Raw genomic sequence first — 18,188 nt, 5'->3', positions numbered from 1 at the left:
TTTCTCAAGAGCAGAGCTCTCTCAGCCCCACCTACCTCACAGGATGTCCAAGGCTGGCCCTAGGGTGCAGGGGCCCCAGGCAGACTCATGACCCACCGCCCCCCTCTGAGGATTTGCCCCACCGCCTGCACGGTGGACAAGTGACAGTGAGGAGGCGGGGCAGGCGAGCTACGAGGAGGGGAAGGAGCTGGCGGGTGAAGGAAGATGATGGACAGGATGGCAGGGGGGAGGCAGGGCAGGCAAGCCATGAAGGAGGGGAAGGAGCCGGCAGGCAGAGGAAGAGGCAAAGTAGGAATTTGCTTGGACATGGGGAGGGCCAATTTGTCACCTCCACCCTGCCGGCACCCTAGGCAAATGCCTAGTTTGCCTAGTGGGAGAGCCAGCCCTGAGGGTGTCTGTTGTGGGAAGAGGAAGGGAAGACTATTGAAAGCTGCTCTGAGATTCCAAGTGAAGGGCGGAGTATAAATCCAATCTCTTCTTCTCCTTCTTCTCTGTGTAGCAATTCACTGGTGGTCTTCCATCCAGATACTAACCTGGGTCAACTCTGCTTAAGCTTCCAAGATCACTGTCCCCAGAGAGGGTAACTGTATGTTTTGAGATTTTCAGATCCCTTGGTATCTTCCTTGTGGTGGTGGTGGTGATGGAAAGTACCATCCAGTTGAAGAGGACTTATAGCACCCTTACAGGGTTTTCAATGCATAAGAGACATTCAGGTTTGCCATTGCTTGCCTATGTGTAGCAATCCTGGGACTCCCTTGGTTTCCCATCCAAATACTAACCAGGGCTGGCACTGCTTAGCTTCCAAGAACTGACAAGACCAGGCTAGCTCGGGTCATCCAAGTTCAGGCAGTCTTAACCACAAGCGCTTGAATAGATGGTGGTAAAATGTTATCACATTTTGGGATGACCTGGCAGCTCTCGACTGCTACCGCTTTTGGAATGCTTCAGAGATCCATTCGGTGCATAACAGAGCTATTATTAAGGCTGAGATAATTAGAGCATCGCATTGTCTCTGATCACAGGAACGTGGAATAACCCATACTTTTCTCCCCTTCTGCAAGGGAGTAAACCAGAAGGAACTGTGAGAGGTTAGCTTGACTGCCACGCAATGTTCCCTCTAAGCTGCAGTCTTGTGAGCAAAATTTCTCTTTGTGAGCTCGTGGCATTAAAATTGTGAGCTGGATAAGTTAGTGTGCTCTGGAGTCATCCTTCCTGAGTGAAGACAAAAACGTGTGAGCTGGAGGCTAAAAATCTGTGAGCTAGCTCACGCTAACTCAGCTTAGAGGGAACACTGCTACCAAGTCTGGAAGAAAAGAGCTTCAGATCGATTCCCCACTCACCTTATGCCTCTCTTTCAGACCGATTCCCCATTCTCCTCTTCTCTGCGGGGCTTCCGTCAGATTTCACACTATCTGCCCCGGGGCTGCAACTAGATCCGCCTCTTTCGTGCAGCAAACAAGATCCTCTAAAAACCAGTTTCTGTTTTCCACGCGGAAAAGGCAAAGCGAGTTGCAGCCCCGGGGCAGATAGCGTGAAATCTGACGGAAGCCCCGCCGAGAAGAGGAGTGTGAGAGCGGCGAAAGGCGAGTGGGGTCTCAGTAACATTAACAACAGGTACAAAACGACCAACTCAGAGAAGACTTTCCATTTATGTCAATACTTTCATTTCTCTAGAATGTTTCAATCAGCAGACATTTGTTAACAGACAAAGGGAAAGAGGGACACATAAAATTACACGTGGGGAAAAAAAAAACACAGTAATTCGCACTGAGACATTATAATTTCAAGCAAAACTACACCAGATTGTGTATAACCATTTAGTTTCTGTGGAGTGACTTTCTACTAGAATTGGCCCCCTACATCAAAGGAACAGATGGGCCACAAGGGATGGGGGATGGAACCCTACAACTGCTCAGTGTATGTTTCCTCCCCCCCCAAAGCTGCATTTGGCATAAAGATGGAAACCAATAGTTTTTGCTGTCTAGAGGAAACAAAACCCACAACGTAAGCAAAAAAGAGAGAGAAGGGCATGCATCACAAAACTTACTGATCTCCGCAGATCTACTGGGCACTGGCGGAGGCTGCGTGCCATTGCGAGTAGGTGTTGATGACTGGGGGGACATGGGAGAAAAGGGGACCATATCAAAGATGTCAGTGGAGGGTGATTTAGGTGTCACACTGCCTGCCTACAATAAGGACAATAAACATTAGGGTAATATTTCATACGGCAAAATCACAATATTGAGCTTTTTCTTTTCTTTCTTTTTGCATGCATGCAGAAGATAACAGCGACAGCATCCAAGCACAGCGGCATGCCATGGCAAAGAGCTCGAACAGAGAAAAAAAACCCGGCACTTGCAGCCTGAAGTTTGTGAGACATGCTGAAATCGGCATATTCCCAACCCAGATTATCACATTGCACAGTTTCATTATGGCAGTTGTACCCAGAAATAAATGGCTATCGAAACCAAAGAGTGAGAAAAAGATATATGAAAGGAGAGATAAAATGCCAAAAGATCCATTTAACAGGGCAGCAAGGAGATAAATCAAAACCGGTGCCTGAAATTAAGAGATGGAATTTGAATTTAATTTTAAATTCATCCTCTATAATAATAGGATTAAAACTCTGACAACTTGATGGGGCAGTTATTCGAAAAATGGGGAAGTCATTCTGTGATAAAGGAGTCATTTGGATATCAGCAAGTTAACGTCAATGAATATTATATTCAGTCCAAAATATAATTTTCACTTAGTGCCACAAAGTTCTCCGCATTAAATCAAGCTAAGCATTTTCATTTGCTCAGCAAAACATTGCTGTTGTGTTCCCTCTGAGCAAGATTAACAACCCTATCTGATGCTCATTTTATCATTGCTCTAAACACAATATAATGATCTACGAGAGGTTGACCGAGAGCCAGCAGAAAAGCTAAGCAAGGTAAAATATGACCCTTCTCAGGCAATTAAGGAATAACATTATTTTACTAACATAGTAGGAAATGTATTTCTCAAACTTTGAAAATCTGAACTGGTTTGCAAAAAAATCTCCACTTTGGTCAATCTGAATGCACAGGACCTATACTGACCAATGCAAAAAGTAGACCTCAGCGTCATATTTTCACAGAAGACGTTTCCTCCTTGCTCACAAGTTATTGTTCTGTTAGTGGTTAGAAGACGTATTAGCTGGAGTTTACATGGGGTTCACATTTTATAGAGGTCTGTGGCTTTGCACCAAGTAACTACATCCAAGTTTACCATGACCCACTATGGGAACATGCTCCAAACACTGTGAAATCTATACAACCACATAGAAGACACACATACACCAAAGATGTCTCCTGTCTGGGAATTAAAATTGTAGGGAGCAGTCAGGGTTTCTTTTTCTGGAAAAAAAAGATGTGCTGCAATGCTTAAGAGGCAAATGAAGGAGAAACACACAGGGGCCGCTTATGAATTTTTAAACATTTTGAAAAGAATTTTGTTTCTATGAAGAGGTTCCAGAACTCTGTTCCACCTTGTTCCCCCAGAAAAAAAAAAAACACTGGGACTGTCTCACCACTCAAAAAAACTGGTTTGTTGAGTATAAAGGATAGTGTCTTTTCAGTTGTAGCTCCACGACTACGAAACAACCTCTCCAGTAGGTGCGTCTGTCCCTCCCACTTTCCATCCTTGGGAGGTAGGTGAAGATTATTTATTTACTTATTTAGGACTGCATGTGATTAAAGCAGTCCTAAGTCGTTCATTTTAGATTTTGGTTTTAGGCATCTCTATGTGCTCTATTTTAAGTACTTTATTTATACTGTAAACTGCTATGATCTCCAGAAGGAAGGAAGGTGGCTAGGAAATGTTTTAAATAAATAAATAATTGGGTTTTTTTGAAGGGGGGGATAGAAAACACTATGTGCTACCGACATAAGTACAAAAAATAATGTATTTTCCTCTTTTTTGCTACAAAAATATATATTTCTTTTTGTGCTACAAATTTTTCTCTTGTAGTTTTGCACTGGATCCTTCAACTGGTTTTGTGCTCTGGAGTTTACATTAAACATTTTGTGCTCTGGAGTTTACATTAAACATAATTTTAAAAGATGTCCAGACAGTAGCAAGGATGTCCCCCCTACAACTACACTGCCTTCAATGTTAGTGGACTGAATACTGTGCTATGGCTTTCAATGGGAACCAAAGAAACCAAAAGCTGAGCATTTGGAGACGCTAGTGGTTCGTGCTGGGCTCAATGAGAGTGTTGTAGAAGCAGCAGTGTCCCTTGAAACATGTAGCTGGGAGCACGCATATGCCTGAGGAAGTGATTCCGAGAAACAGGGTCTTGTTGTGCAAGACCTCCACACAAAGGGACTTTGGACTCTTTTGGACTGCAGATCAGTTTCCTGTTGTGCAAGACCTCCACACAAAGGGACTTTGGATCCTTCAACTGGTTTTGTGCTCTGGAGTTTACATTAAACATTTTGTGCTCTGGAGTTTACATTAAACATAATTTTAAAAGATGTCCAGACAGTAGCAAGGATGTCCCCCCTACAACTACACTGCCTTCAATGTTAGTGGACTGAATACTGTGCTATGGCTTTCAATGGGAACCAAAGAAACCAAAAGCTGAGCATTTGGAGACGCTAGTGGTTCGTGCTGGGCTCAATGAGAGTGTTGTAGAAGCAGCAGTGTCCCTTGAAACATGTAGCTGGGAGCACGCATATGCCTGAGGAAGCGATTCCGAGAAACAGGGTCTTACCAGTGTCCTGTTGTGCAAGACCTCCACACAAAGGGACTTTGGACTCTTTTGGACTGCAGATCAATACTGGGAGCTCCACAGAGCCAGTAGAAATTGTTCACTAATTTGTATGGGTCCTTAAGGGTTGTTGTGAAATAGAGCGTTTGCTCTTTATGAACTGCTTTAAGTATTTTTACGAGTCAGCATGCAGGATTAAATGCATTAATGAATTCACATAAGTCTTTACTATAAGTCTGTGTATATAAGTGTTTGGAGCAATATAGGTTGTGTGCCCTCTGAGCTTTTGGTTTATTTGTTTGTGTCTGTTACACAACCTTCTCGTTCGTCAGGATATTTCAATGGGAACCTGCAACTGCAATTTCGATCTTACAAAAATTAAAGAACAGAAGGCTCCTGATCTAAACAATCTGCTCCAAGAGTCATCTTTAAAGGACTGCAGATGGGTTAAAAATTGGGCCTACATTTAAAGATAAGCCATTCTTAGATATGAAATGACTTCTTAATACAAATTATGAGCAATTATGTCTAGGCTGTATTCAGTGGCCGCGGTGCAAAGAATCATGAAATTGGTACCTGTTTTCTTAATTTTCATTTAAAACAAAGTTCAAGCCCAGTGGCATCATTAAGACCAACACAGTTTTATTCAAGGTTTCAGATATATAAGCTAAAGCTGGCTCTCAAATAGAATAAATGAACCCTGAGGATTCCCCTTTCTCCAGTCAGGTTACCTCAGAAGGTTCAAGACTCCTCTATCTGAATCTATCTTCATTTAAACCATTATCCTACTTCATCATGCTTATCTGTTTGAACCTCTGACCTTTATCAACTGCTAATTTAGCTGACTGATGATGTGATTCACACCTAACCTTTCCAACTCAACCATTTCCCCCTTGCACTGAGAATTTTAATTTGAAAGATTCATAGTGGAAACATATTTCTTCTTCTGCCTCCCTTCTAACCTTCTCCAAAAAGAATTCCCAGTATGACTTTCCCGTCATGTATCTGAAAAAAAGGGAGCTATTTCTAGGAAATCTCATATTGAAATAAATGTTAAAGGTGGCACTGGACTTTTGGAGTCTCATAGCTGCCTTTAGATTTTTCTTCCCAACTGCAGCTCCTTGTGCCACAAGCAAAAACTGGTTTTCAAAGTGAAGGAGACTTTCAGAACCGACAGAACAAAGTCTGAGTCCAGTGGCACCTTTAAGACCAACAAAGTTTAATTCTGGGTATAAACTTTTGTGTACTTGCACGGTTCAGATACACAGCAGCTTGAAGCAAGCTGAGCCAAGTGTCCCCTCATTGGAGGGTCTGCTCAGCTGGGACTTTTGCAACTATAGCAACGGATGCTGGCTCATCCAATGGATCCAAGCAGGATCTGTGTCTGTGTTAGAACTGGAGGTGCTACCTCAGTTTGTTCCAGGCCTGTTTTAATGCCCCAGTCCCCTTCTGGTTGTTTTAAGCAAAGGCTCTATGCAGGGGTGGAATTCTAGCAGGAGCTCCTTTGCATATTAGGCCACACCTCCGTGATGTAGCCAGTCATCCAAGAGCTTATCAAAAAGAGCCTTGTAAGTTCTTGGAGGATTGGCTACATCAGGGGTGTGTGGCCTAATATGCAAAGGAGTTCCTGATAGAATTCCACCCCTGGTCCTATGGATGCTTAAACAGACCTCACTTTTCTCTGAACACACTTTCAGGAATACGCCATTATTGTGGAAAAACTCCCATGGCAGATAAGAAGAGTTACACGTTTTTTGGAAAGTCAAAGAAGTTAGCAGTATCTGTAAGTTTTGACTGAGCCTTTCAGAGACAGGTTTTCATTTACAGCTTGCAGATAAGTTACTCCTCTCTCTTTTTTCATTCCCTTAAGGACATGAAGAAATCAGAATTAGTGTTTGATAAGATCTTTCATTAAAAAAAAATGCAAGTTAGCAATACCTGAATGACCATGAAAAGCATTTTTATTGAGCTATGCCCATGCATAAAGCCACAATGTTTGCCAAAAACAGCCAACCGTTAATCACAAATGGGGGGGGGGGGGAGTTGTATCAGTCCAATGTTTTTTTTCTGTCAGGAAGCACATAATAATGGATCTTTGAAATACAGCAATGGGCATTCTTCATTTTGCACAGAGTTAAAATGAACCGCAATCACACAAATTATTGCTTTCCCTCACTTTCCATATTCTTACTCTTCCCCAGTAAAAAAAAAAAAAAAAAGACTTTAATAAAGGATTCTAGTACTCGTAATATTAGGTTGCACTGATTTCTACCAATTCTTCCCTCAGGACTTGGGAGAATATGGGTAAATATTGGCACCCCCCAAAAACAACAACCACCACCCTGGAAAATTGTATGTGTCCAATAAAAATTCAGATACTTTCAATCTGAGACAAATTTCCCACTCACCTTATACTGCTCTCACGTTCCTCTTCTCAGTGGGGCTTCACTCCGATTTCACACTTACCGTTTTCGCACACAGCTTAACACGCGGTCAAGTTCCTGTTCTCTCCACAGCATCCATCGGGTTCCCCACTATCTGCGCCGGAGTTACAGAAAGTGCCACGGCTTTTGTGTAGCAAATGTAAACTGGGTTTTAGCGGTTTACGTTTGCTATGCAAAAGCCGCGGCACTTCCTGTAACTTCGGCGCAGATAGTGGGAAATCCGACGGATGCTGCGGAGAGAACAGGAACGTGACCGCATGGTAAGCTGTGTGCGAAAACGGTCACTATCTGTTCCGGGGCTGCAATTAGCATTGGCTTTTTCGCGTGTCATACAGAAACTGGTTTTTCGAGGCTTCTGTTTGACACAAGAAAAAAACCAACACTAGCTGCAGCCTCGGGGCAGACAGTGTGAAATCGGAACGAAGCCCTCTGAGAAGAGGAACATGAGAGCGGCGTAAGGTGAGTGGGAAATCCATCCAAGATTATTAACCTGAAGGTAGGCATCTGTCTTTATTTTAATGGTATAAGCAAAGCTGTTATCATCTCCCAGCTGAGTAAATGAACCTCCCCTGAAGTGGAACAGACTTTGAGCCTAGTGGCACCTTTAAGAGCCTCAAAATCTTATTCACGGTATAAGCTTCCATATTCACACACAATTCATCAAGTTACACATGAAGCTTATACCGTGAACAGGGTTTCCAAGCCCCAGTTTGGAGTAGGGTTGCCAATCCCCAGGTGGTGGCAGGGGGATACCCCGGTTTGCAGACCCATCACTCGCTTCAGGGTCATCAGAAAGCAGGGGGAGGGGAGGGAAATGTCTGCTGGGAACTCTATTATTCCCTATAGAGATTTATTCCCATAGAAAATAATGGAGAATTGATCCGCGGGTATCTGGGGCTCTGGGAGGGCTGTTTTTTGAGGTAGAGGCACCAAATTTAAAGTACAGCATCTAATGCCTCTTCCCAAAATATCTCCCAAGTTTCAAAACGATTAGACCAGGGGGTCCAATTTTATGAGCCCCAAAAGAAGGTGCCCCTAGCCTTCATTATTTCCTATGGAAGGAAGGCATTGAAAAGGTGTGCCGTCCCTTTAAATGTGATGGCCAGAACTCCCTTTGGAGTTCAATTATGCTTGTCACAGCCTTGATCTTGGCTCCGCCCCAATGTCTCCTGGCTCCACCCCCAAAGTCTCCTGGCTCCACCCCCACACTCCCCAGATATTTCTTAAATTGGACTTGGCAACCCTAGTTTGGAGGCCCTACTCCTGCTTCAGGGTCATCAGAAAGGGGAGGGAGAAATGTCTGCTGCGCTCTTCACTATACTCTATGGAGACCGATTCCCATAGAGTATAATGGAGAATTGATCTGTGGGTATTTGGGGTTCTGGGTGGGGCTGTTTTTTGAGGTAGAGGCACCAAATTTTCAGCACAGCGTCCAGGTCTCTTCTCATAACACCCTCCCTCCCCCAAGTTTCAAAAAGACCGGACCGGCGGCCCAATTCTATGAGCCCCCAAAGAAGGCGTCCCTGACCTTCATTATTCGAAATGAAGGGAAGGCATTTAAAAGGCGTGTGGTTCCATTAAATGTGGCAGCAGAGCTCCCTTTGGAGTGCAATCGTGCTTGTCACACCCTTGCTCCTGGCTCCTCCCCCAAAGTCCTCAGATATTTCCTGAGTCAGACCTGGCAATCCTAACCGTGAATAAAACTTTGTTGGTCTTAAAGTGCCACTGGACTCAAACTTTGTTCTTATGCTTCAGACCAACATGGCTGCCTGCCTGAATCCACTCTTAAGTAAATAGCCTTGATTCTATTAGCCTTTCCCCTCCATAGATTTAGGTGCAAGAGTCTTACTTAAAACTTTCACCATGTCCACATCCACAAGTAATTGAGCAAAAGATTGTCAACAGACTTCTTGAAAGTCTGGAAACATGCAGTATATTCTTAGGGCTACATGGTTGCCGGCTCTAGGTTGGAATATTCCTGGAGATTTGAGGGTGGGATTTGGGAAGAGCTCAACAGTGTACAATGCCACAGACTCCACCCTCTAAAGCAGCCATTTTCTCCACGGGAACTGATCTCTGTCATCTGAAGATCACTTGTAATTCCAGGAGATCTCTAGGCCCCAATCTGAGGTTTGGTAACCGTAGGCAGGGGCGGAATTCTAGCAGGAGCTCCTTTGCATATTAGGCCGCACTCCCTGATGTAGCCAATCCTCCAAGAGCTTACAAGGTTCTTTTTTTGTAAGCTCTTGGAGGATTGGCTACATTAGGGGTGTGTGGCCTAATATGCAAAGGAATCCTCCTAGAATTCCGCCCCTGACCCTAGGACACAAAGCGTTAGCATGGCTCAAAGTCTTTGCTATTAAAGGATATTAAACTTAACTGGTTTGTCCTTTAACCACTGTACAAAATGTAGCGCTTTGATACAATTCATGTACAAGCAAGAGAGAAAGGCTTGAAATATAGATATATATAAATGAACTGCTTGTGCTTATTGGGGTTACATGAGGTCTCGGGATGCTGTATTCATGGACTGGCTTGGGAAGACCACTTTTGGAAGGTGGCGGCGTTAATAGTCCAGATGAGTTCATGGAGCCAGGAGAGCTCATGGGCGTGAGCGTAATGGAAGAGATATCTAAACAAGGAGACGGGTCCTCTGTGCTACACCAGAAAAAGGAGGAGGGTCTCTGAAATCTGTGTTGGTCATAATCAGATTTTATGTGCAGTAGCTGCAAAGGAATCACAGAGAGAAAGGAAAAAAAAATATTTGAAGGAGTGAAAGTGGTAAGAGGAGGGAAAGAAACACAATGCCATTTTTTTTTAAAAGAAAAGACGGCTGTCAATCTGCTACTTAACCACAGAGGAACAAAAATTAAAAGGATTTTCTTTAACAGAGGAACAAAAAATTAAAGGAGAGAAAAAAGAAACACATCCCACAGCAAATAATGAGAGATCCCAGAACCGGCAGAACTTCGTTTTAATACATTCATTGGCAGTTTGGCACAAAATGAAATTTTATATCAGACTTCCCGTGTCCATAAAAATTCCTGCTTGGAGCATACACATATGCAGATCGCCATGTCTGCAACTGGTGTGCACTGATATGCAAACACGGTGGGGTGGTTAAAGTACAGCCCAGCATTTTGCTTAATTGATACAGCTTAACCATGTTTGTCAAAAACAGTCATTCACACAAGAGAATTCTCATGTTAATTTGGTCCCTCAGTTTCTGGCAAAAGTGCTGCAAAGACCCAGGGCCAGATCAGGGGGGGGGGGGGGCAAAGGGGGTGTTTGTCCCAGGCGTCAATGGAGGGGGGCCACCAAATTGTGTACAGAATCCATTGTATTCTATGGGACCATAAGACAGAATGGCCCAAACACCTCACACATTAAGATTCCATAATGTATCACGTGTGGGCATAACTGATTTTTAAAAAAACCATAAAGTGAGTGTCACAGGTTTTTCCTGCCTACTGAGAGAACTCACACCGCTTCCTATGATTGTGAGGAACCAGGTTTGTTTTAAACTATAAACCCTCCAGTGGTATTCCCTGCTGTAGGAAATGGTGGCGGCTACAAGCATAGCCAGTTCAAGAGGGGACTGGATAAATAGGCAGAGCAGAGGTTTAACGGAGCCTATCGGCCACAAGGTATAGAGAGAACACATTGTTTGGAGCAGTGATGCACTGTATTCTTGGTGCTTGGGGGGCAACAGTGGGAGGGCTTCTGGAGTTGAGGCCCTGCAGCTGGACCTCCTGATGGCTCCTGGGTTTGGCCACTGTGTGACGCAGAGTGTTGGACTGGGCAGGCCATTGGCCAGATCCAACATGGCTTCTCGTATGTTTGCTTGTGTTCCCCTGAAATACAAAACGTTCTTAGGGTAATAAGCGTACCAAATCACTGTGGTTGAGTTTCGCGCCCCAACCGCTCATTGGTTCATTTGCAGAATTCAACTCCGTCAAGGTGACCCACGGTTTCCCATGGTTCAGTGGAAGTGCGCAAAGCCGCGTGAATCAATAAATTCAGTACACAACAAGTTCCCTCATTGTTTTGTGATTCTGTCTTGTAAGGATTACAACGTCACATGGGGAATTGGAAGGAGCCCCATGTCAAAAATGCACCCATGGAGAAAATGGTGGGAAATCGATGGCTTGCGCTGTAGAAAAACAGAAGAATGAGGGCAGAACAATGCTAGTAAGAAATCAGACAGTGTCTCACTGTCTCTGCAGACATTGCATATGCCAGCTTAGGGTGTGAAGAAAAAAATGGTGTTCTTATGCAGCCCACATTTAATTTTAGCTGGGTTTCAACTTTGGTAAAAGAACTGGAGTCTGCTGCCCTTTAGTAATAATAATGAGATTAGCTATGTGAGCTCTGCATAATGTGATTTGAAGCACAATGATGAATAGAGTGTAACAATTCAGCAAGAGAAAACTGTGTGAGCTTCAGTTTGAAGAAAGCAATACAAAAGCCTTAATCTATAGACATAAAACTGGTTTCATGTTGGAGAATCCCAGCGCCCTCATTCATTGGGACTGGGTGAGACTGCACTGCATCAGCAATTGGATAATGAAGCCTCCGTCACCAGACTGGCTTTCCTATTGGCTGTACTCGGTGTCACCCGCCCACTGTAGACTGTGAGATACTCCCCCAACTGCCAAAACGAACTTGCCTCAGACAGAGACACGTCTTTGCTGCTTCTCCGGTATCTTCTGCAAGCTTTGGCTTTCCTATTGGCTCTACTTGGTGTCACCTGCCCACTATAGTCTGCCAGACACTCCCCGAGTCACCAAAATGAACTTGCCACAGACGGAGACACATCTCCACCATTTCCTGCAACCATCTGTGGTAAAAAAAATTGGCCCCTTCACAGCAAAAAAGGCACAAAGCCGCTCTGAAGCCTGGGGGCAGAGTAGGGTTGCCAAGTCCAATTCAAGAAATATCTGGGGACTTTGGGGGTGGAGCCAGGAGACATTGGGGGCGGAGTCAGGAGCAAGGGTGTGACAAACATAATTGAACTCCAAGGGAGTTCTGGCCATCACATTGAAAGGGACAGCACAACTTTTTAAATGCCTTCCTTCCATAGGAAATAATGAAGGATAGGGGTACCTTCTTTGGGGGCTCATAGAATTGGACCCCCTGGTCCAATTGTTTTGAAACATGGGGGGTATTTTGGGGAGAGGCACCAGGTGCTATACTGAAAATTTGGTGCCTCTACCTCAAAAAACAGCCCCCCCCAAGCCCCTGATACCTCCAGATCAATTCCCCATTAAACCCTATGATAATCGATCTCCACATAGGGAATAATGAAGTGCCCAGCAGACATTTCCTCCCCACCCCCCTTTCTGGCGACTCTGAAGCGAGGGATTGGCCTCTCTACTCACGAGTTGCTGCCAACTTCTTCCAAGTAACACAGACACACCATCCCAAGAGGAAGCCTTTCCAAGCGGAGCCTGAAGCCTCCGGAGGTGGAAAGTCACATGGTGGCTGTGGGGGTGGGGCTTCCCCCTGCCAGTCAGCTGACTGGGGGCGGGAAGGAGCTTGGGAAAGCGGAAGAACCCCCATTGGGACCTGGAGATTGGCAAGCCTAGGGAGGAGCAATGCTAGTAAGAAATCGGTTGCTGTCTCTGCAACCGTCCCACACACCGTCTTAGGGTGTGAAGAAACAACCAGTGTTCTTATGCAGCCTGCATTTCATTTTAGCTGGGTTTCAACTTTGCTAAAAGAACTGGAGTCTGCTGCCCTTTAGTAACAATAACTAGGTTAGCTACGGGAGCTCTACATAATATGATTTGAAGCAGAACGATGGAAAGGGGGTAACGATCAAGTAAGAGGAAACTGCGCGAGCTCCGAGGTGAAGAAAGCAATACAGAAGCTGTATATTGAAGAAAACCGGGCAGAAACTTACTATGGCGGCTTAATATATAATTGGGTAATATACAATAAGGTTGCATAATATAACGATTCCAAGGAGCACTGAAACGAACTGAACTATTTCATTTTTTTAATCATTTAATTTGCCCAATAGGGCAACTAGTGGCCTTCTGGGACCAACTTTGGTCAGAAAAGGGACCTGGGGACCTGCCCCCCAATCATGGAGTTTCCAATCTGAATTGGGCTTATTTGTGTCTAATCATTAGCTCTGGAAATGAACACATGAATCACACCACTGGTCTATCACTACCACCACTGTCTATTTAGACTGGCAGGGTCTCAGGTAAAGGTCTTTCATATCACCTGCTATCTGATCCTTTTAAGTGCAGTTGACAGGGATTGAACCTGGGACCTTCTGCATGCCAAGCAGATGCTCTGCCACTGGTCCATCAAGGTAAGTGCTGTCTGCTCCGACTGTCAGCGGCCATCCAGGGTCTCAGGTAAAAGTCTTTCACATCACCTATTGCCTGGTCCTTTAATTGGAAGTGCCGGGAATTGAACCTGGGCCCTTGTGCATGTTAAGCAGATACTCTACCACCAAGCCACAGCCCCTATACTGATGTACGTATCAGGTTTCAACAAAAAGAAGTGGATAAAGAGATGAAAGGAAAACTATTAAGGCAATTAACCACACAGAAGCCTGTACCTTCTTAGTCTAGTGGTTATGTGCATGGACTCTTGTCCGGGAGAACTGATTCTCCACTCTTCCAAGTGCAACTGCTGAAGTGACCTTGGGTCAGTCATAATTCTGTCTGAGCTGTTCTATTCAAGAGCACAAATGAACACATGAATCAGACCATCAACCCATCATAATTCTGTCTATTCAGGCTAGCAGAGGCCCTCCAGGGTCTCAGGTAAGGGTCTTTCACATCACCTACTTACTATCTGACCCTTTTAAGTGAAGTCACCAGGGACTGAACCTGGGACCTTCTGCATGCCATGCAGATCCTCTGCCACTGGTCCATCAAGAAGAAGAAGACAACTGGAGATTTATACCCTTCCCTTCTCTCTGAATCAGAGACTCAGAGTGGCTTACAATCTCCTATATCTTCTCCCCCCACAACAGACACCCTGTGAGGTGGGTGAGAATGAGAGAGTTCTCCCAGAAGCTGCCCTTTCAAGGACAACTCCTGTGAAAGCTATGGCTGACCCAAGGCCATTCCAGCAGCTGCAAGTAGAGGAGTTGGGAATCAAACCCGGTTCTTCCAGATAAGAGTCTGCACACTTAACCACTACACCAAACTGGCTCTCAAGGTAAGTGCTGTCTACTCCGATTGTCAGTGGCTACCCAGGGTCTCAGGTAAAAGTTTTTCATATCACCTGTTGCCTGGTCCTTTAACTGGAGGTGCTGGGAATTGAACCTGGGCTCGGTGTTAAGCAGATACTCTACCACCGAGCCACAGCCCCTACCCTGATGTACACATCAGGTTTCACCTTAACAAAAAGAAGTGGATAAAGAGTTGAAAGAAAGATATTAAAGCAATGAACCCCACAGAAGCCTTTGCCTTCTTAGTTTAGTGGCTAAGTGCATGGACTCTTGTCCAAGAGAACTGGGTTTGATCCCCCACTTTTCCACATGCAACTGCTGGAGTGACCTTGAGTCAGTCATAACCTCTCTGAGACGCCAAGTGAAGGGCGGGATATAAATCCAATCTCTTCTCTTCGGGGGGTGGGGGAGGAGGCTTCACTTGGACAGATCAGGACTCCAAGATTTGCCTGTTTATTCAAACTCTTTACAGAACCAGTTCTTTCAAATCTCTTCAACCCATGCGATGGGATGAAGTTGGAAGTGCCGGGAATTGTGAGATACTCCCCCAACTGCCAAAACGAAGGCTTTGGGAGAAAGGCTTTCCTGTTGCTCCTTCCACTTATCTAATTCGAACCGGGTGCAAAGACCCATTTAAGAATGTGCAGTCTTGCGAAGACATAAAGCGAATGAACATGTGGAAGTAATTATCTGGAAAAATCACACTGCCCTCAAATAAAAATAAAAAAAGATGTCTGATTTAATGCCAAGACAAAGCCAAAAAGGGAACAGACCGCAGAGAGTGATGAAAACCCTTGTTAGGAATCCAAAGGGCTAGGTATAAAAAAAGGCAAAAATTCTGCACCAAACCAAACCATTAGGGGTTTTTTTGTAGCAGGAACTCCTTTGCATATTAGGCCCAGGCCTCAGATTCAGCAGGAGCTCACAGGCGCACAGCTCCTGAACCTTTCTGACAGTTCCCCCTCTTCCTCTCCACCTACCTTGTCCATTGAGTAGTAGGTGCAGCTGTATAACAATCCCTGGATTAGGAGAGCGGGCAGCCAGCCAGCCAGCCACCAGGGGCTTTGCCACACCCCCAGCAGCCCTCATTAACCCTTGGAGAAGCCCACACCACCCTTTCTCCACTGCTTATGTGATTTTGGGTGGCGGGTGGTTTGCTGGCCTTTTGACTGGGGGGCGGCGGCCCAGGAGAGCCCCAAGTGAGCGAAGCCTGCTTGGGCCGGCTGGATCTCTAGCCGGCCCAAGCAGGTCTTGCTCACCCAGGGCTCTCCTTTCTTGCGTTGGGTTGCTTTTGGCTGGTGGGGGAGGCGGCATATACTAATGAGCTCCGCCACCTGTTTTTCTACAAAACGACCACTGATTAGGCCACACAACCCTCTTACATAGCAAATCGTCAAAGAGTTTACAAGGCTCATAGTACAGGGCCTACTGTAAGCTCCAGAAGGATTGGCTGCATCAGTGGTGTGTGGCCTAATATGCAAAGGAGTTCCTGCTACAAAAAAAAGCCCTGTGAACCAGACAAGCAGTTCACATGCTAACCGTGCTTGCGCTTACAGCATTTCTGGAACTCTTTGTTCCTGAGCAACTCTTGTTAACTGAGTTGGACATTTCACTAGTAGAAGGCTTGAGAAATGTAGCTCAGTTAATGATAGAAACCACATTATAATAATCATGTTGAGTTTTGATAATGCCTCCTACATAATTATTCAGGAAATGCTAAAAACAGTATTAGTTTACATTACACACAAATCCACTTCTAATGAATGCATATTATAATAGTAAGTGGTTTCGGCTTTTAACAGCAAAGATAATTTGGAAACTTTTATTTCTAAACTGAAAAAAACATTTGACCTCAATTTGTAGAAGATCAGAAAAGAGCATAAAGAGAAATGGAGATATTTAGCACCTACGCTTGAAAAGCGTTTCCGCTACTCTCTTTAATTTAAGTTTCTTCTATTACCGGATACATTTAAAAATACAAAATATCTTCCTAACTCCATTAAATTACAAATTGTAAGTTTGTCTTGTCTTTAAATGGACACATAAGTATTTTAGTGCAGATAGTGACTGAAACCCGGAACATTATTCTGAAAACAGAATATTAAGGCAATCGTTTGTCTGCCTGAAAAAGATAACGACAAAATGAATTCAAAGTCTAACTAATAAGATCAAAAGAATCTATCAATGTGTGATTTATGTGTTTGTTTCACACATAAACCTCACTGAAACCTCTGATTCCAAACCTCATTTACCACCAACCCATAACTTGCTTGTAACACCTTCCATGAACCTGGGTGATCCAACCTCAATTATTCTATTGCACTCATAAGAACATAAGAGAAGCCATGTTGGATCAGGCCAATGGCCCATCCAGTCCAACTCTGTGTCACACAGTGGCCAAAAACCCAAGTGCCATCAGGAGGTCCACCAGTGGGGTCAGGACACTAGAAGCCCTCCCACTGTTGCCCCTCCCAAGCACCAAGAATACAGAACATCACTGCCCCAGACATAAGAACATAAGAGAAGCCATGTATCAGGCCAGTGGCCCCTCCAGTCCAACACTGTGTCACACAGTGGCCAAAAAACCAAGTGCCATCAGGAGATCCACCAGTGGGGCCAGGACACTAGAAGCCCTCCCTGTTACCCCCCCCCCCCAGCACCAAGAATACAGAGCATCACTGCCCCAGACAAAGAGACTCTGATGCTTACATTTCAAATTAAGGTTTAGAGACCCGAACATCACGTGAAAGACGCCCTCTGTGACTGCAAACTTCTGAGTACTAGATACCTTTATTCAGGTTGAAGGAAAGAATCCCTGTATACTTTATTTTCCATCTCCCATCATTTCATAGGCTTCAGTCATAAAAATCACACACACGTGTGTAAAGTGCCGTCAAGTTACAACCAACTTATGGCAACCCCTTAGGGTTTTTCAAGACAAGAGATATCAAGGCGTGGTTTGCCTTTCCTGCCTTTGCGTAACAGTCCTGGACTTCCTTGGTGGTCCCTCATCCAAGTGCTAACCAAAACCAACCCTGCTTAGCTTCTTTATTATTATTATTAGTTTATATTCCGCTCATTCCCCGTAGGGGCTCAGAGCAGAGTACAACATAAATAATAAAATCACAATAGGATCACAACAGTATCACAATAAAAGCCGATTACAATGTTCAGTCCAACAGAATGGCTCATCAGGATCATCTAAGAAGACGGTGTAGCAAGACAATACAGTGAATCAGCGCAGTAGGCTAGTACAGCAGGGGAGGCCAACCGATATAATGGATAGATGCCCGCCGCCTCACCCCAAAACCTGGCGGAACAGCTCCGTTTTACAGGCCCTATGAAAGGCCAGCAAGCCAGGTAGGGCCCGGATCTTCACAGGGAGCTGATTCCACCAGGTTGGGGCCAGGACCGAGAAAGACCAGGCCCTGGTAGAGGCAAGACGGGCATCTCTTGGGCCAAAGACAGTCAGCCTACCTTGGGAGGCCGAATGAAGCGACCTCCGGGGCATATATGGGAAGAGACGGTCTGATCTGATGAGATCAGGCTAACCTGGACCATTCAAGTCAAGGCATATTTTATTTTAGTTGCAATATGTTGTACAGTCTCCTCCACCCGGGGCTTTTTTTTTGTAGCAGGAGCTCATTTGCATATTAGGCCACACACCCCTGATGTAGCCAATCCTCCAAGAGCTTACAATAGGCCCTGTACTAAGAGCCCTGTAAACTCTTGGAGGATTAGCTACATCGGGGTGTGTGGCCTAATACGCAAATGAGTTCCTGCTACAAAAAAAGGCCTTGCTTCCCCTACT

At 44.8% G+C, this 18,188-nt stretch overlaps 1 protein-coding gene across 3 annotated transcripts in view; it reads right to left on the bottom strand.

Moving 5' to 3' along the window:
- Nucleotides 1-18,188, bottom strand: part of GULP1 (GULP PTB domain containing engulfment adaptor 1) — a 307,489-nt gene that overhangs the window by 16,380 nt on the left and 272,921 nt on the right. Inside the window, exons 10-11 of one of the 3 annotated variants that reach the window (XM_060257247.1) lie at nucleotides 9,681-9,905; nucleotides 2,048-2,186 (exon numbers count right to left, since the gene is read on the bottom strand). In XM_060257247.1, the coding sequence (XP_060113230.1) occupies nucleotides 2,048-2,186; nucleotides 9,681-9,905 (364 nt within the window). The remainder of the gene's footprint in view (nucleotides 1-2,047; nucleotides 2,187-9,680; nucleotides 9,906-18,188) is intronic. The other 2 variants (XM_060257245.1, XM_060257246.1) reach the window with 2 other exon arrangements.

This window comes from Heteronotia binoei, chromosome 16 (genome assembly GCF_032191835.1).
Source record: "Heteronotia binoei isolate CCM8104 ecotype False Entrance Well chromosome 16, APGP_CSIRO_Hbin_v1, whole genome shotgun sequence".
In the NCBI taxonomy this organism is placed as follows: domain Eukaryota; kingdom Metazoa; phylum Chordata; class Lepidosauria; order Squamata; family Gekkonidae; genus Heteronotia; species Heteronotia binoei.
Note: the sequence above shows the minus strand (reverse complement) of the source record. Positions and strands in the feature narration are given on the sequence as shown.